This window comes from Toxotes jaculatrix, chromosome 16 (genome assembly GCF_017976425.1).
Source record: "Toxotes jaculatrix isolate fToxJac2 chromosome 16, fToxJac2.pri, whole genome shotgun sequence".
In the NCBI taxonomy this organism is placed as follows: Eukaryota; Metazoa; Chordata; class Actinopteri; family Toxotidae; genus Toxotes; species Toxotes jaculatrix.
The window spans coordinates 19,852,823-19,871,959 of record NC_054409.1 but is presented as its reverse complement, the minus strand read 5'-3'; the positions used below and the strand labels follow the sequence as shown (position 1 = coordinate 19,871,959).

General features: G+C 42.0%; 2 protein-coding genes across 2 annotated transcripts; one reads left to right on the top strand and one right to left on the bottom strand.

Annotated features, from left to right (window-relative positions):
• The first annotated feature begins 120 nt into the window (after window positions 1-120).
• Window positions 121-2,175, top strand: rpl28 (ribosomal protein L28). Its single transcript, XM_041058185.1, has 5 exons — window positions 121-171; window positions 640-727; window positions 1,084-1,207; window positions 1,806-1,924; window positions 2,039-2,175. Exons 2-5 carry the CDS (start codon window positions 647-649, stop codon window positions 2,126-2,128), a joined length of 414 nt encoding a protein of 137 aa, XP_040914119.1. The 5' UTR covers window positions 121-171; window positions 640-646; the 3' UTR covers window positions 2,129-2,175.
• A 2,777-nt stretch (window positions 2,176-4,952) lies between these two features.
• Window positions 4,953-18,804, bottom strand: pdcl (phosducin-like). Its single transcript, XM_041058391.1, has 14 exons — window positions 18,605-18,804; window positions 18,419-18,502; window positions 15,926-16,042; window positions 14,728-14,868; window positions 14,469-14,612; window positions 13,578-13,759; window positions 13,020-13,103; window positions 12,581-12,827; window positions 11,409-11,695; window positions 11,025-11,172; window positions 10,348-10,699; window positions 6,658-6,842; window positions 6,400-6,581; window positions 4,953-6,045 (listed from the first exon to the last, which is right to left on the bottom strand). Exons 1-14 carry the CDS (start codon window positions 18,609-18,611, stop codon window positions 5,482-5,484), a joined length of 2,724 nt encoding a protein of 907 aa, XP_040914325.1. The 5' UTR covers window positions 18,612-18,804; the 3' UTR covers window positions 4,953-5,481.
• Window positions 18,805-19,137: the final 333 nt, after the last annotated feature.

Sequence of the window (19,137 nt, the reverse complement as noted above, 5' to 3'; positions counted from 1 at the left end):
AACATTGCCAACATGATAATGAGTATTCAATATACATGCTCTTCATGAGTGAAAAAGTGGGTTCTATAACAAATGATTTACATAAAGGGTGGCTTTAGGTGCGCAAGGATCTTAGACAGAGGTTCCGTAAAGCGGTTTCCGGTCTCTCCGGTCCTTTTCCTCTGCTAAAAGGTAACGTGGTCGCTTCTGCCGCTAAAAGCCGATTAGTAAAGTTGGTTTGTTTTATCATCTTGCTTCTTTTTAGGCTCATAAACTGAGATATTGTTGTTGTTTGATTGTTATACATCAGTTATGACCGTACACACCCTCGTACAGTGTAGAAATGGGAAGAAAAACGTTTGTGAACACGTCGCCCCGGTTAGGCCTCGTTGTGCTGAGCAGTGGAGCTAACGTTAGAAAAAAAAATAAGACAGTAGCTCACTGTTTTAGATTTAAGTACAAATAAATTAAAACTGTTGATATTGTATATGATCTTGGGTATTTATATCCACACCTCACAGACGGTTAACTAATAAAAAAAAAATAAAATGTGAAACTAAGCGAACACGCTTATCCCTTAGCTTCCTTGAGCATGGTCACAAACACCGTCTGTAGCCTGTCAGGTGTCATTTCTCTAACACATGGTCCTGTTTTGTCCAGGTTCATCATGTCGTCCCATTTGCAGTGGATGGTCATCAGGAACTGCTCCAGCTTCCTCATCAAGAGGAACGGACAGACCTACAGCACTGTGAGTAACTTACACCACTAGGGTGAAAGACACAAACTGTACCTGTGTCCCAGTAGTGTGCTAGGAATGATACTAACCAGACGCAGAATTTGTTTTTGTTGATTAGAACTGCAACTAACCATTATTTTTTAATATCAATTAATTAATTAATTATTTTTACGTATCATACGTATCATTCAGTCAGTTTCTGATCTGTCTACATGCGGTGAAAGATGTCCAACCTAGTCTGTGTCCAAAGTGACATTTTCAGATTAGGATATGACAAGACTGGTCTTGATGAAATAAATATTTGTTAGAACTGTAATGGCACAAGCTGTTCAGTGGGGTTATCAGAATTTCATCTATTTATGTGGCAGGAGCCCAACAACCTGAAGGCCAGGAACTCTTTCCGCTTCAATGGGTTGGTGCACAAGAAGACTGTAGGTGTGCAGCCAGCGGCCGATGGCAAGGGTGTCGTCGTCGTGCTGAAGAAACGTGCAGGTAAATGCATGATTATTTTCATTGTCAGGCACTTCCTGTGTGTGTAAAAGAAGTGATCTTATATGTGTGGGATTTACCTAATGTTCTCAATGTATTTTAATCATTTGAATAAACAACTTTTCATTTAAATGTGATTTTACTACACATCTGAAAAATATCTATAGTTATACTAATGTTAAACTGGAGGAAAATAGTAATACTCATTTCAAAAGAATGAAAGAAGATGAAGATTTTATTTAGATTTAAAACGATTTTCAAACACCAGCGAAATTGTTAAGGGACAGCAGCTACTTTACATTTTGTAGAGATGCTTCCTTGAGTCACGCTTCTTCCTTCCACAAGATTCAAAATAGAGTTGGCTCATATTCTAAATTGTCGAAAGTTAAGAAATCAGACTGACAGTTTTAGGTTGCGGTCACAAGCAGGAATTTAAATGATGGTAGATGTAACTCTGCACTCACTGATTCCTGGAACACGTCAGCACGAACTGAGCTTTAAGGACAAGATGAGAACTGCTCTTGCAGTGAGGTGTGGAGCAGTTTTACGTGACCTCATATTTTTGTTTTTACATTTGAATGCTTGTTTTCTTGTTGCACAGGCCAGCACAAACCTGCCGGCTCTTACGAGAAGATCACCATCAACAAGAACTCTCGCGCCACCCTCAACAGCCTGAGGCACATCATTCGCAAGAACAACTACAGGAGGGACCTGCGCATGGTGAGCTTTAATCTGTATAGTTTAATGGCAAAATCTCTTGTTCTTTATTTGAAGTTTGTATTTCAAAGGTTTTACCAATTTGTTCAATAATTTGTGTTTGATTTGTTTCCCCAGGCTGCCCTGCGTCGTGCCAGTGCCATTCTGAAGAGCCAGAAGCCTGTTGTGGTCAAAAAGAAGCGCACCAGGGCTGCCAAGACAGCATAAACTGATAACACGTGATAAATAAATAAAAGCTTTTTGTTTGAAAAAAACACCACGTTGTCCTGAGTCTTAACTTGCTCCAGGATCTTGCTACATCTGTGGTTTCTGGGTTCTACAGGATTTCCCAGATATTCAACCACAGCTATTTGGATCAAGTTATTCATACTTTTGAGAAAACATAAATGAGCAAAACTTCCTGTTAAAGTCATCCACTGTCGTCTCAATGAAGGATGGAGTGGGGGGCAGGGGGGGCATTTTGTTGGCTTGCCTTTGCACTTAACACATGATCAAAAGTAAATGGTTTTCTGTTGTGGCTAGAAATAGGTCAGTAACTGGGCATTTAGTTTCACTGTCCTATTTGTGCTGAAGTTTGTTGTCTGTTTTGCTAAAAGATCTAAGCACCACATCGATCTCAACAAGCTGTTTAAGTTTAGATTAAATCTACACTATTATTCAGAGCATAATTGCAGCAATACATTTTATACATACATTTGTACAGGTTTTTCAAATATTTATACATAGATGACCAGAAAACACCTGATTACATTTCACACTCTTCACTACCCTGATGTCCCAGTGATGATGAACACACTGTACTGCACGGGATAGAAAGGAGTGGCTACTAATCAAATAAGATGAGGATGTCTGTCTGTAATGATAATTTATGTCATTATGATGACAGCGTGGACAAAAGTCCATTTTTTGCATTTTTTTTTTTTACTACAATTTACATGAAATCCTAAAGAACTGAACACAGCCTAAATTTAAAACATATTTTCATTTGAAGTAGATCACATTGAAGCATATTGAGGCTTCTTGCTGTGGCCACTGTGCCCACTGATGTGGAAACATTGGATAGATTTTAAAGCAGCCCACTGGCAGCTTTCCACTCATGGCTTTGGAAATGAACAAACTGCTGTCGCCTCCCCTTGAGTTTAAGCTGATAAAGTGTCCTGCAGCAATCATTTCTGCGGTGAATCACGTCTCTTTCAGATAAACCTCAGAGATGGATGGCATGGCGTCTGTGAAGATGTGATAGAGGCTGTGCGCTGCGGTCGCTATGAGGGGACTAAGGCCAGGGCTTTTTTTCTTCACTCTGCTGGTCCTGCAGAGTCGGAGCTTTGAACTACAGGATACAATCCATGCACTGATAGAGGAGAACATCCACCTCCATGACCAGCTGGAGAACCTCACCCAGGCCCTCAGGGAACTCAAACGGATGCTCTGGCATCACTCAAATGGTACTCTTTAATATTTATATCTAAATTCTAAATTCAGATAGGAGTTATTTATTTATTTATTTTAAGAAACTCATTATAGAGGAAAGTAAATTGTGAAGTTCACAATAAAACATTTGGATTTAAAAATTTTTGTCCTTTATAGTTTTTAATTCTTGCTTTAAATTATTATTGCAGTTATTCTTTACACACTGGTCTCTCAGCATGATTTTAGAGTATGCTACTCTGCACTTCACCACACGTTTTGCTCTTGCACATGACAAAACCGAGTTGAAAAACATTACACAGAATTTAATCTACACACACAGGATGTAAAATACATGCCCCCTATTGCATTGAGTGAGAACTTTTCAAAGGCATATGGGTCCCCCAAGGTCAAAACAGCTGTCTGTCCTTTTCCATTTTAGTCATTTCCCTTACTTTCATTTCCTGTTGATGTCCTGTCTTTTTTTCTCTTAATCCTTTCCCTGCTGCTTTATATTCATTCAGGTTCTTTCAAAAGACACAGCTTAGCTTCCTTTCTCTTTTTAGTCGTTTGACCTCAGCCCGAGGACTGAATTATCTATGCATGATTCCTGTGCTTTTATTTCTCATGCCTTATTCTGAATTGTGACACGCAGACAAGACAACAACGTAGCCTTTCTGTGTGTTTAATAAAGACCCAGATCATCACGAACACCACGAGCATCATGAGGATGTACAGCATCTGTGGGACGAATGGTCAGAGCACGGTGTGTATTATTGCCTTGCCTTCAGTGAATTCAGAGAAGTCCAATACCAGCTGGGAAAAGCTTCCGGCAGACCCACTGCATTGAGCGGGCTTGTTGTGGCAGAGGCCATACCTTTAATTGGCATTGATTTCATGGTCATGTAGGGTGCAGTTATGCTTAACAGGTCATGTAAGCACCAGAGGGATAATGAAATGATTTGTTAATCAGCTCTGCGCCAAAAGAGCCTTCTAGCAGCACTGTGTTTGTTGCACACTGGATGACAAAGATAAAGCTGCTGTATACACCCTGCATGAGCATTTGTGACAGTGTTTCTTCTTCCCTGGCAGGCATCAGTGCAGAAACCCATCTCCTGCTGGAACATGCCTTTTGTGGACACGACCTGCACGGCTCAGCTGCTCCCTCCCACCATGAGGAAACAACCCTCCTGCTGCTGACATTACCCTGTCTCACCCTGCTGCTGATGAGCTGTTTGTAGGCTACATAAGCCTGGTGTCCACAGAACTTCAGCTGTATAAACTTAGTATCTCATGGCCAGTGGGGATAAGTGCAAGCTATCCTGTGTAATTTAATACAGCTGAATGGTGAGTTTTTATATTGTCACGGAAATTAGTGCTAACCCTGGCTTTTCCTGTTCAGAGCAATTATTGAGTGGACAGGACTGGATGAGTTGACCTATTCACAGTCTGTGTTAGACAAATCACCTCTGGGAAATTTACTGAACTGGAAAGGGGCCTGCTGATGCTGGTGTATCATCACAGAGGAAGCTGAATTATTGCAGGTTTTTTTTTTTTTTTTTTTTAAATTGGGCATCATCCCTATTTACAACTCTCAATAAATAAAAACACAACAGGCACCGAATCCAAACACTTTACAGTTTATTTTTCTTACTATTTGAAATGGTACAGCACATATAAAAGTTATAAAATTAACTAGAAGTCAGATAGAGCTGGAAGGTTTCGTATTCTACAGAGTGACACACATAACAAAAAGATGAAAATTAAACAAAACAGGGAATTGTGTTTTAACACAATGAATAAATAGTTGACAGCCTCAGCTCAAACAAAACATTTAACCTACACCTAAAGCATTCTCACTGTGCATAACAACAGGTCCTCGATAATGACAATGTCTAGTATTTACTCTTATTAAATTTAACTCATGTTTACCATGGAATGAAGAACGCCCACTGGACCATGATGTCTGTATTTTGTGTGTATTTACATTTGGCTCTGCTTCGGTGCTGGTTGTACGCTGCTGTGTGAACAGTAAAATCCTGGCTCAGTCTGTTATCACTAAAGGGGGTCCACATATATATAATTGATCTATCGTCCATGCAGACTGTACATACACATGTTTCCCAAGCACATAATGCATGTTAGATATGGCTCTAGTCTATGTCAAGGTCAGAGTCCTCATCACTCACAGTGGTCTGTATGATGGCTCCATTGCGAATCGTCTTTGGGACCATGGGAGGCTTGTCGGGCAGCAGGCCGTACTCCTGCAGAAGGGCCTCCAGGTCTACAGCAAAGAAATCTTCCCCGAGCTGGTCTGTGAGTCGCACAAAGTTGCCGATCAGGTCCCCTCCTTTGTAAACGAGGAGAGCAGGCAGAGCACTGTCTCTGAACAGTGCGCTGGTGCTGATGGCCGAGCTGCGTACGCTGCAGAACTTGACCAGCGGGTATTCCTGAGCCAGACACAGCAGGCTGCCAGTCATGGCCTCACAGCCCGGGACGTCGGGCTCGTAGATGTGGATCATGACCAGTGTGCTTTTATCCTCCTTGTCTAAAGCCTCCAGGAAGTCCTCTCCGCTGCTGAGCTCATAGACCTGCTCAAAGCGTTTACCACGGCAGAGCTGGCGCCGCATCTCTTCTATGCGCTGCATACGGTAATGCTGGAGGAAGTCTTCATCATCCTCCTCTTCCTGAAGCATGTTGTACTCCTGCATGGTCATCTGTAGAGTGGACAAAATGAAAAAACCGTGTCAAAACACAAAATGTGTCAAATAGTTGGCAGATGCTTTGATGCAAAGTGAAATGCACCATTAACTTCAGAGATCCATAATTAGACATAATTAGAATGAAGGGGCATGGATTGCACTCACTATCTTAATCAGATTGTCTCTAATTAATAACTTGCCCTAATTCAGCCTGTTTCCCATTGGAAGTGTGGCACAGTTTCAAGAGGGAATTACCTATGCACTGCCAGGATGGTGTGAGGAACAAAGTTTAAGCTAAAAAAAAAAAAAAAAAAAAAAAACCTTTCCACAAGCATTTCTTTACCGTGTTTTTGTCCCCATCCAACTTACTTTGCCTTTAATTTTGTCCTGCAGCTCTTTTTGTTTCTCTTTGTCTTTTTCCAGGTCTAGGTCAGAGCGGCAGGTCATCGACAGCTTCTTGATCAGTCTTTCCATCTCTTTCTTCTGCTCCTGCTTCTGTTCCACCTCCAGCTGCTTGTATTTCCTCCAGTCATTAATCACACCCTTTGGTCCTGAGGAGGAACAGCCAGTGTCATCATAGTAACAACTGTAAATGTCTTAATAAATATGATTTCCATATGAAGCTACCTGTGTTGACAGCACTTCCATCGGCGCTGTAGTCTATCTCAGGCTCGCCGACGTCAGCGTTTCGGATGGTCTTGTTCTCCCCCTCCTCATCCTCGTTGTCGCTGCCTTCATCCTCGCTGCTGCTGTAGTAGTACTGCAGCTTCTCTCCCAGAATCTTGTCATCCAGAGTCGTCATGACAACGGCTCACCTGAGTTAAGCATTCACATTATGGACACTGACATAGTTCTCTAACGCAACTTTGTCTGGACGCAGCTAGGCTTAATGCCTTCATAAAAGATGGTAGGGCTGAACGATTTTAGGAAAATCTAATTGCGGTTTTTCTGGCAGATGTTGCAATTACCGGACTTTTTCGTCATGCAAATGCCCGTGGTGATTTTTCAAGTGCCGGTATAAATTGGTTGTGTGTCCGCTGGATGTTGCAACTTTAGCGCGACAGGGTTTTGCACAGTACCTGTTTCTGGTGCACGCCGGCAGCCTCAAACCCGAAATACTCCCAAATGACCGATGTGCTGTTTTTCTTGGGGATTAAACCCTCTAACTTCGCTTCTCGTCCAGCTGAAGCCATTTCAGAAATTAAGGAGCAGGTGGATCAGGTTATACTGATTGGTTAGCGTGACGTGTCCACGAGCAACGTGCCGCTTCTGATTAGTGAGCTTGGCAGGTAGGGAGGTATGTATGAGTATGTATGGGTCACTCAGGAACACTGCAAAAAAGATGTATCTTTGGCGATCACATGATCGCGTTGTCTGAAATAGCAATTTCGATCAGAAAACGATAAATCGTTCAACCCTATAAGATGGTATCACTGTGTTTGATATGGAGAGCAAACTCCATTTTTTTAAATGTACAAATTAAGAATTTTTGGTTTTGGACAAATAAACAAGGAATTTAAGGAAATTTGTATTCTGGGAGGTTATGCGGGTGATTGTTTTTCAAAGGTTAATCGCCACAATGAGCTGCAGCCCTAAATTTGACTAATAATTTGCATAGGCATGGCAGCTCACAGAGAGACAAAACTGGAGTCTGCCTTATTAACAATGCCGCAGCCGCGCAGACAAAACCTCTGCAGATTATCAACACTATTATCACATAATAGTCAGACAGAGTACATCATCAGGGAAGCGTAATAATCCGGACTGACAGCCATCCAAGCTGTCACAGGTCGCCCAGAAAGAGCTTGTTTAAAAAAAAGAGGGCATCTACATTTATACATAGCTTGTGCTTAAGTGTGTCAATTCATAAAGCTTGAGCTTAAAGGCTTCTAATGGAGCACTGAGCCGTATGTAAGTCAGCCCAGCAGCACAGATGGAGAGCGGACAGAGCAGACACACTTGATAAAATCCCTCTAACTTTGACACTGGTCAGGAAGAAAATTACAGTATAATATTATGCCAGAGCACTTTTGTTTGATTTGGCCGCCATTGGTGACAACGATTAACAATACCTCTCTCCTGTCTTTGATTATAATGTATCCAACACATGTAAACAGTAGAAGAGAGGGCCTGCAGCCAACACCTATGAGAATCCCGTGTGACAGCTAAGTCAGATAGAGATCATCATCAAACCATAAACTGTTACTTATATTTCCTAAAGTACCTAAGCGCCACTGGAAGGAGGACAGAGACAATCCAATTAGCTTGTTCATTAAGTAGGACAAGGGCCGAACTTAGCAGACTCTGCCTTTGTGAAAGTGAGCTAAGTTAGCATTAGCCAACTTACCTAGCTGTTTTTACGCTGACTGGTAAACATTAGCTAGTCATCAGCTGAGCGTTAACGAAGCGGCCGTTGTATGTAACTCGATACCTACATTGCGCACTGCTATAAAGGTATACACAATGTCTGTTGACCATAAATATTTGGTTTTGGTCTTACCTTGAATTTTTGGCCAGCTGATGTTAGTAAAATGTCACCAACTCAGACTGCTCACTCTGGCTAATCTGCTAGCTTTAGCTGCCGCAAGCCACTCTCCCAGACTATGCTGCCTTCATGGTTCACAACGGTGTCGTACGTATGTAGCATAGCAAGTTGCGATTTAGCCTATACTAACGGTGTGGACAAGGTGGAAGCCGTTTCAGTAATTGGTGTCGAAAAAACTTGCGATATTTTCTACAACTTTTTAAACACAGATATTTCCCCAAACGCGCACATTTCCCGCATTTTTCGTTACTTAAATGTAAATTTGGAGTTTACCGAGAGCACATGAAGGCAACATGGTCCATCCCAGTGACGTAGGAAATGTCACATTTCTCATATCACGTGCACGGAAATGGCTTCGAAATGGAATCGGTTCTTGAGACTGAGCTGGAGGCCCCAGGATTGAGATAAAGCCCCGTGGATGTGTGTAAAAATGTATACAGAATTTACAGAATTCCCCATATTAACTATGATATGTATCCTCCAAAGATGGATTACCAACCAGGGTGAACAGGCAACCAGCCCGGGAGCACCAGACCCCCTTTGCATCTTTGGCTCATGCTCAATTTATGATGAATATCTGAAAAACTGTGACAGAAATATTGCTGTATAACCTATTGCTGACTTTGCTTAATTGCATTAAAAATATTTTCGATGTTTTCTAATGTGCAAGCACGGGAGTGCTATTTCATAATCTGTTGTCAAGCTTTTTTGTTTTTGTTTCCACTGGTCCTTTAATGATGATCCTGGGCCCCACCTACTTGGAGCAGGCTCCGCTCTGCACAGACACATACTTGAAAGATCCTGGAAGTGTTATTTTGCAGTTCCAGCCTTCATAACTAGAGGGCGGTGTGGAAATATGATATACTTGAATATACTACAACTACTACCACTACCAGTGGCACCAAAATTACCCAGTCAGATATTTTTTCTTTTCTTTTAAATATATTTACAAAATGTACCACTATACAAATAATAGAATATGGGTTCACACTCCTTTCAGTTAATACAAATCACTTCAGAATTAATCTGAAAAAACAGATAGCACATACCGCTGTCTGTGGATTTATGTGTTTTTCCTGGCTGATCCCCGACATGAACAAACCCATATGTAACCAGAGTTTACAACTTAAATGTTCTAAGCTATAGGGTAAACATTGCTTCAGTTTTATGTGTCTGTAAACCCTGCTGTCATCTTGTTCACTGAAGAAAAAACACCCTGCATTTGGATAAGCCTCTGATCTGTTGGCACAGGTATTCAGTCTCAAGCCAAAAGTAACAATGGATTCATGAAAAGCAGAGTGTGAGAAATGGAAGTGGGAATGGAAACTCCCCGAGGCTCAGAAGAATGGACAATAAAAAAGATTTTAATCACTACCAATTTAAATAAATCGACAACCCATTCTGTGTCTATAATTTTATTTCAATGAATGATTATACTGTTTTGCAAACATTTAAAAAAAAACAAAAAAACCTACAGACATTACAGGACAGTGTCAGCATGTATTTTGATGGTATTTCAGTCTTCAGGTACTAAGCATTTAACAAAAATCTGATGTTTATGTCCTCACCAATGTGTCGAGTCAAGTGTGAGAGAGATTGAGCAAGTTAAGGAAGATGCAAGTTTGATCTCATACTGAACTCTGTGTCCTGTGTGATTCTCCAGTGCTGTTCAAACAAGCATCTTCAGCACTTGTGTTTTTTAGCAGCAGCCTCTTTTACCTTCATTCATGCTGTCAAACCATAACCCCCTGGTGTCTGGAAAGGGTCATAGCTCATCAGTCGATTTACTGTCACTCTTCACTCTCTGTGATGGCTCCTCTCTTGGTACTCTGAATGCCACATAAGGACACGTCCTGGTGTTTAGGCAGACCAGCTTCTTTAGTGTGGCAGAGTTCACTATGTCAAAGCCGACTTTGCCCCCAAAGGTGCTGGGCTTCCAGTAATCTGGAGAACATATAGGGTTTCCCATAAGGCCTTTAAGAGAGAAAGGGGCACCCATCTCCACCATGCTTTCTCCAAATATGGCCAGCGGTCGTGTTTTCTCCAGCATCAAGGCGGGATAAAATTCAAGAGCATCAATGTCGCCGTAAAATTCTTCAAGCACGCTGGCTACCTCCTCATTATCTGCAAAAGATAATCAGGAGTATTGCATAGTTAATGCAAATATCAAAAATCATGTCAAGCGATACAGAATACGTAATCAGCTGAGGAACTTGAGCTAAAAAGTGTCTACTGCTCTTCACAGGATAGAAAGAAATGGACAACACTGCTACAGCAATGAATAGCAATGGATAATACTCTTGAAAATATGCCTAGAAATCGAGCGGGTGCCATTTATTCCGAGAATGTATGCTCGGCTGTTCTCATGAACTTGTAAAAGTCGTAAATCACATGCTTTGCAGGCTGCACTTCGTGTTGTGTGGTCTGCACACAGAACTGATTTTCTTACCAGTGAATTGTCTGAACGATGTGTACGGCTTGAGGTTAAAACGCTTCCTATACTCGTTGAAGGGCTGCATGCGGAGTTGGCGGGATTCCTTTATGGCTCCCACAGCCACATGGGTCACCACAGCATTGATGTTATGGCCCCCGCCAATCTGTGGGACAAAGATACACAAAAACAGGACGCCTAAGTATGCATGCCAAAAAAAAAAAAAAAAAAAAAACTTTTTGAAGCCATACCACAGGTTCTATTTAACCCTGCGGTACCGCAGTTAAAGTTTCAGTTATAATTGCAGGAGGTTACAAACAATTATTCTATAAAAATGCAATCTCTTACTCTTTGCATATTTATCATGTTACATCATTATGTCAGCTATCTGTGGTTTGTTACCTGGCCAGCAGCTTGCCGAGAGAAAGCATCCACTATTTTCTCGATGCCGTAGTGTGTGAGAACAGAGGTGTTGAAGAGGAACTGAGAGTATGACAGTTCATCTCCGTTAATAAAGAAGCTGTCGGGCATCAAGGGATGCCAGTGGTAGAGCTGGCTGAACTCCAGAGCAATACGGTTCCCATACTGGAAGTGGGTGTTGAACAGCAGGGTGGGATCAAACTTCAGCTGCAGCAGGTATCCACTGAGGTGTTGCACGTACTCCTCTATCACAATTTTTATTGTCTCACCTGAGGCAAACATGCGGAGACATTAAGAGGGAGGCAGGGAAATTAAAATTAAATATACCAACCTGCTACTGAGTCACAACTGAGCAGGTTCAAATGCAAGTTGAAAGTTATCAATCATAGGCTTATGAGGAGGAGTGTTGATGGACACTGTTATTAAAAAATGTCAAGTACACTACCACTAAGTATCCACAGTAAAAAAGTAAAAGTAAAACGAATGAACGAAATGAATGCATTATATGAATAGTTTGGCTTTTTTGCTTTCTTGCTCAGAGTTAGATGATGATGATGTTCAATGAGAAGCTCCAGCCAGCAGCCTGCAAATCATGAAGGCTGAATGAAGGGGGAAACACCTAGCCTGGCTCTGCCCAAGAGTTACAACATCCACATACCAGCATCTGTCTTGTCATCATTTTTGTTTAATCTGTTCAACAGCCAAAGTGTAAAAACAACAATTTAAGGTTTTATGGGGTGTTGCATGCCAGATTCTTTCTTGGTGCAGTGCGGAGAGTTCCTGGAACCTTGACGTCATTGTGAGGTTGGCAAATAATCAGCAGAGTCCAGAAAGTTACTGCATCCGACCACTGAACAATCCAGCACGTAACCCCCCACCATAACCACTTAAACACTTAGATGAGATTAATGTGTTGAGTGAACTTTAGAGGTGCTGCTATTTAGACTTTGTTATCTTTGGACAGGCCCAGGCTAGCTGTTTCCTATTGTTTTAATTCTTTATGCTAAGCTAAGCCAACCAGCTGCTCTTGGTAGTGTTTATATTTACCACACAGACATGAGAGTGGTATCATCTCATCTAACTCTCACCAAGAAAACAAGTAAATATACTACCCAAAATGTCAAACTGTTCCTTTAAAAGTGTGCCCAGCTCACCGATGATGATGAGGCGTGTGGTCTGGAAAAGCTGTTCATCGTCCCACGTGGGATGCTCTGCTTTCAGGATGTCACAGACTCGGTTATGTTCTCTCAACCACAGCGTGGCGTACATTCCCAAACCGGGGAGGAGTCCATACACTTCCTGACCTATAGCCATCTGACGTTCAGGGGGGACCCCAGGAGGGTAGCTCATCTTAACGGGTGCATCAACCACAGAGGGAGGGTACATCTCGCCGTCAATTAACTAATGGGAAAAAATTGTCATAAATAATTATACAAAACAACTCACTGCATAATCTTGTCTTTCCAAACCCTTTCCACTTTATCAGACACTATATTACTGCAACATGTTAATTCCATAATTAATTAGTGAGTCACAGATTGCTTGTTTGGTTAATGAATGCATTTCTCTATTCACAGTTTCAACTCTGTTCACCTGATACTTGAGCTTTCCGTCTTTGTGAAGCCTGAGCTGGAGCTGACGTTCCAGGCTGTCTCCATAAATGTGCCCTGCATCCACCTGTATGTGTCACAGGTGAGAGCAAAAAAAATACAACTTACAACAAAGGCAAACATGCCTGGACAACTGCAGTGCAGTAGTACACCGTGTCCCAAAAGTCCACCCACCCCAATGGGCAACATTTTTGTCCGTTCGTCTCCAAAATGGGTTGCACCTGGTCAGCCAGGTGTTGTGAGGTTGCTTAATTAGTTCATCTGTTTGGATGGACCTAAACATTTGTGCATGTCACTGAGAGAATCTTTTTGGTAGTGCTGCCATGAACTTGGTGCATTCTATGGCCCACAGGCTGAAGGCAGTAATTGAGATGCGGGGGGGGGGGGGGGTATACTGGCTTTTGAATAAATGCATTCTGTATAATATTCACAATCTGAGTTGACTTTTTCTGTGTTGCACAGACTTTTGGGACACAGTGTAGAGTGCTATTTAAATTCATTGTGTTATTATTAAATGGACAAAAGCTCTAAATGAACAAACCCCATGTGACAGAGCCTTGGTGTAGCCCAGGCCCATGCGATTGTAGGTCTTAAAGAACTGGTGGGTGAAGTGCTGCGCGAAGAAGGCGAACATGAGGTTGGAGCCCTGGGGGTCGGGTCTGAACGTCCTTCTCTTTAGCAGCCTCTCAACCAGCAGCTCAGGGTCAGGCAGCCCAGCCTTGCCTGGAGAGAAACACCACAGCGTCACACACACAGCACAGGGCACAGATATGCCACGCCTCTAGTCATAATATTGAAACAGTGCATCTGTGAAAACAGTACTGATAGGGTTAACACATCACACTGCACTTCTGAACCGTCCAAGGTCGATAATCTGCATGCAAGTTATTGTGGTGAGAGGTTTTGATTCACTTACAAAACAATTGGAAAAACATATGCTATACATTTACTATTACCGATAATGTCACACATTTGCATTTTATAAATAATATCAAGATCATGCAAATATTTCAAAACAAGCACCTGTATGAGAATTTGAACTTCAGTGAAATTTGAATTTAAAACAGTAAGTATGTGATCAAGTCAACATAATTACACATCTGACCAAACATTCGATGCCAACTTTCTATATTTGGCAGTGAAAAGTTTGGGCATATTTCAGGTGCTACCAAAAAAGTACTAGGGTTCAATACTGATAAATAGAGAAAACTACTGGACACATAGAGCTCTATAGTTACACGTTCATTGATCTTTTTTTGGCCACTCGGGGGCAGTGCAACAAGTAATTTGGTAACCTATTCACATATCCAGCAGATGCAGAGCACCATCAATATTCATTTGGAGTCATACTTTTGTCCACCTGATGGATGGAAGTCCAGTGTTCACTTATTGCTTATTGCAGTTTTAAACACAATATAAATAAGTGGCTAACCTTTGACCCCCACAGGTGTAGGGCAATCATCTGGCACTGGGGGCAGAAGCCGGGTGTAGTAGCTCAGATTATAGTAGGATTCCCAGCTGAGGTAGCTGTACTTTGAGTTGAAGGTTGGAGGGTTGGGTATTAAGTTAGACCTAACTGTTCGTACAACAAAAAAAAAAAAAAAAAAAAAAGAAAAATAATCAGTTATCAGATTTATTGAATACACAACAGCCCTGAATGACTTTCTCTGAGTAAACTGCTGACTCTGGACCTGTCAGAACCAGCCGCATAAGAACCTCCCGTAGGAAGGTGTTATTGATGATGTCCCAGAGCCACTGGAAATGGGTAAGAATATAGTGCACCACATCTGGGCTGGGCTTGAAGAACTGACGCACTCTGGTCCAAAACTCCGCTGTGGTGAAAGGACACATGAAAAAAACAAACAACTTTTGTTACTGGAATTCAGTGGGATCTGGGAATTTCAAGTGGAAATTCACTCAGTATGACAAAGTCATTGTGTCATAGTCCAATGGGACACTCAGCAAGTTTGGTCTCCAAATCTTTCAATTTTATATGGCAAAAAAACCCCAAACTTTAAAAACCAGGACTGTTGTAAGAGGTGGGGTTGTGCTGGCTTCTCTGCATCGTCATTAAAAAACATTTCAAAGTTCATCTGAGACCACCGAAACAACGTAGTACCAGCTCCAGATTCTTCTCCTCAATGAGAAAAGGCATCTTCAACGGAGAAACAGGGTTGGTGTCATTTAAGTGACGAGAAATATTAATCTTGGAGAAAAAAATGATCTGCGGTTTCAAGATGAAAACAATAAAGAGCTCTAGTCCTGCTTCACATCCAGATTTCTTCCTGCTCCACTGGTTTCTGTCCCCATGTAAAACAACAGAGCTACACATATTTGGATTTTCCATCTTACATAAGAAGTGAATGTTCTCACTCAGTCTCATTTTCTCTTATCCTGTTTGACTTTGCTTATCTTTTCCTTCCTTCTGGCCCCACTATCCGTTTCTTTTCTCTCTGCATAGTAAAAGCAATGGTTAATTGCTATTATGCCTGTTGAGTGTGATGTAACTACATAACTGTCAGCCAAATGCATCACATCTGATTAAGGACTACAGTGTGTGAGGGTTCCCTGTTAATGAGAAGCAGACCGGCAGAGTTAGTAGGTGCCTCAGTGAAGTGACCAGCAGAAGCAGCTCTGATCCTCCAGCTGGTCTCTTTCTGGCAGTTGCTGCTGTTTCTCCAATTTTTTCCAAATATTTGGGTCTAGACAAGAAGTCTAAGTTGTATTATTTCCTGATTTAAAAACAACAAAATGAAAGTCTTTCATCAGCCAGCCATCTGACCGGCTCCATCTCATGTACAAAGGAATAACAGAATGTTTCAAATTCCCCAAAGGTGCAGTAATAAAAGGAAATATGAGAGCTGGTCTCATGAGGATAACTGGACTCACGGACAGTGCAGTTTTCTCCGTAGTAGCCGGTGCGAGTGCAGTCACACTCATACTTGTCCTCACCATATCTTACACACACACCCCAGTGCTGGCAGGGGAAATAACAGCACGGGTTCACTGTGGGAAACAAGAAAAAGACGTCATGTAAAAAGACTGTGAGATCAACTCTGGCAGGCACATCAGATGCAAAGCTCCTACATTATAAGAAACTGAAGTATCTTGACAACATTACAATATGACTGTGGCCGTGCTTCTTACACAGTGACATGGTTCATCCACAAAAACATCTGTTTTGGATTGTACTACCACCTCTGCATTTCTCAAATTGAGCCTTCAGGACTGGATTTTATTAATAAAACATCTGCCAGTGATGTAATTCCATTTCAATTCCTACTAGTGCAACCCTTGTTTTTTAGGAGACAGATAATTATCATATAACTGCAGTGCAAGTTTTGCAGTGCTCAAAAATGTCTTGAGGTAAGTTTATTTGAGTTGGAAACTAGTGAAATAATCTCAGCCCACTGCCATTTCCGGACACTTACTTTTAAAGGGTCATTATTTCCCCATGTTTCATAACAATTTCTCAAAAAAATGTCCCGGAAAGAACTATGGTCTGTGGTACTACCAGCAGAGACTGCAGGAAAAGTTACTGTGTGTGGCCAAGAAATAGTCGGACATTTACACACACCATCTGAATTCCTGTTTTTACAATTCAGGTTTTTTTTTTTAATGGATTAAACAAATGACGTATAATTACTGAGTGTTATAGGTGCTGTTAGGTGTGGCTGTTTCTCCCAGTTTCCAGTCTTTGTGCTGAGCTAATCTAAGCTTATATTTAATAGACAGTCATGTGAGTGGCATTGTTCTTCTTATCAAACTCTGCCAGAAACAAACAAAAAAAATCCTATTAACCAAAACTATTCCCAAGATGGATTCTGTGTCTCTCTGTCAAGTGTATATGATTGTGTCTGTCTTAAATTTCTTTTACAATTCAAATAACAGAGTGTGGGAAAAAAACACTCTAAACACTTTTGGCCAGTCAAGTCAGACCCATGAAAAGCCCTTTGTTCTTTCACACAGAAAGAGGAGGGAGAGAGGCGGGGAGGGGAGGGGGGTTGTCTGACAGTTTGGACATGAAGAAAAGTTTGTACATGCAGAGGAATTACATCTTCTTAAACTACTGCACGATAACAGATCAGGCTGTTTACACAAGAAATTCTTTCACCCATTGATTTATGCACAGATAACTGGAAGTTCATAATATTATGGAATAGTTCAGCGTGCACAGATATGAAATGTTGTGTGAACCGTGTGATAAACTATAAAACATCCAGGTAAAAGGCAACCTCTTCTGGTAAAAGGTTCTGCAGCAGTGATAACACAGCCCTCACAGCCCCCAGCCTCTCCATCTCACAGGAGAACACTCAAATACCACACAGACACTAGCTGATTTAATAGGTCGGGAAAAGTTCAAAATGACGTGACCTGTGGGCGAATGGTTAGGTTGCATACCACATCGGCGCCTGAGCAGCGAGTCCCTGGTTCAGCACTCAGCCAGTGTTGCATGTCACTCCCTGCTCTCTTTCCTGGCATTTCCTGTATCTCTCTCTCTCGCTGCTGCACGTTCTAATACAGGCACACAGATGCCCCCAAAAAAGACGTGGAAATGAATCATTGTTGCTAAATCAACAGTTTATAGAGTTAGTTTGTCTCCTGTGGAGACAGTTTGTCTCAGAAACCTGGAACGCAAGTCTTCCCGTGTGGGCCCTGACCAGATTAATGACGCATCATTTCATTCAGAAATAAGAAACAGAAATCAGAGGAATGAGGCGAATGAAACCCGTTCACATGGGTGTGAGCGGACGGAAGGGCAGAATAGTATTGTGTATATTTAAAGGGGGTGGGGGGGCTGTGTGTCAGGCTGCAGGTCTGACAGGAAAAGTCTGTTTGGGGGCTTCACTACAGCATCCTCTTTCACAAATCTTGCAGTGCTGAGTCTTGAAATCATATCCTTTAGGAAACTAAAAAATAAAATTCTCAGCTTATTAAAAAAATAAAATGATCTCACTTTAATTTAAGTAAGAAGACCTTAAGAAGGAAGAAGAGATGAATTGTAAAAATCCAGAATTAGTCCTCCAAATGCTGGGTTTATTATACTATAATCTATAAGAAACATGCCCTTATGTAAATTCTCTTACTGCTGTGCCTCTTCTAGCTGATGAAGTCGTATTACTGTGTCACAAGCAGGCCTGCCAGGGCCTGTCTTTGTTATCTGGGACACAGTAGCATACTGGTAGTCCCCCTGTCTTCCAAGGAAGACCTGATAAAACCAGAGGAATAATGAAAACACAGGCATGCACGCACATTTATTCAGCCCCTCCTGCACATGTGTTTCCTGCCTGGCAGCTGTTTAAGCACAAAATGTGCAGAAGAGGTAATTATATTACAATGCAGGCATAACAGTAGGTCCAAACCCACTGACCTCTCACCTACCTGTGTTGGAGGTAACCTCATCACCCAGGCATGCAGGCTCCCGCAACAGCAAGAGAAGAGCACAAACTGATCCTAGGACAGAGGCTTCAGCAAAAGTTTGAAGTCAGTGTGTGTTTAGGAGCAGAAAGGAAAGGTAACACGCAAAAGTAAAAACAAAATGCAGCCACAGAAATCAGCGATACTCACATCTCATTACAGCGGCCTCAGTTCAGGAGAATTTCATTCCAACTCATAAAAACCGAAGAGAAGTGCAATAATCCAGACTCTGGCTGGTTCACAGGAGATCCAGACAGGGAGAGTGGCGGAGCAGCAGGACCAACGCACCAACAGGTTAGCTCTTGTCGCTGAGTGCTGCAGGAGTGCTGCAGTTCCACCGCACTGTGCCTTTACCTGCCTTCAGACGGGAAAGGGAGAGTGACTTCAGCCAAGTGAGGGTCTCCGGCTCTTTATCGCCCCCCGCTGGTCATATCTCATAGTTGAATATGAGTGATATAAATGTGATAGATGTAAAATGGGATATAATTTTTGGAGGGTCAGGGTAAAAACTGAGTAGTTCTGACTATCTGTGGTAAAACAGGCGGGGAAGTACAGCTTGAACGCGTGAAAACAGCAGTACCTTCACTGAGGCACGGTGTTTTGGCAGCGCAGGGGAGAAACCCTGAGGCAGTACCAGGAGGGAATGCTGCTGCTGCTGTAAAAAAAATCTGTGGCGATTTAAG

Bases quoted from the DNA above. Each gene is read 5' to 3' on its own strand.
- rpl28 (XM_041058185.1), top strand. From the start codon at position 647: ATGTCGTCCCATTTGCAGTGGATGGTCATCAGGAACTGCTCCAGCTTC. The intron at 1,208-1,805 runs GTAAATGCATGA...CTTGTTGCACAG, and splicing joins CGTGCTGAAGAAACGTGCAG to GCCAGCACAAACCTGCCGGC. The intron at 1,925-2,038 runs GTGAGCTTTAAT...TTGTTTCCCCAG, and splicing joins ACAGGAGGGACCTGCGCATG to GCTGCCCTGCGTCGTGCCAG.
- pdcl (XM_041058391.1), bottom strand. The intron at 13,104-13,577 runs GTTTGTTCATTT...TGACACATACAG, and splicing joins CCAAGGCTCTGTCACATGGG to GTGGATGCAGGGCACATTTA. The intron at 12,828-13,019 runs GTGAACAGAGTT...TTTTCCCATTAG, and splicing joins ACGGAAAGCTCAAGTATCAG to TTAATTGACGGCGAGATGTA.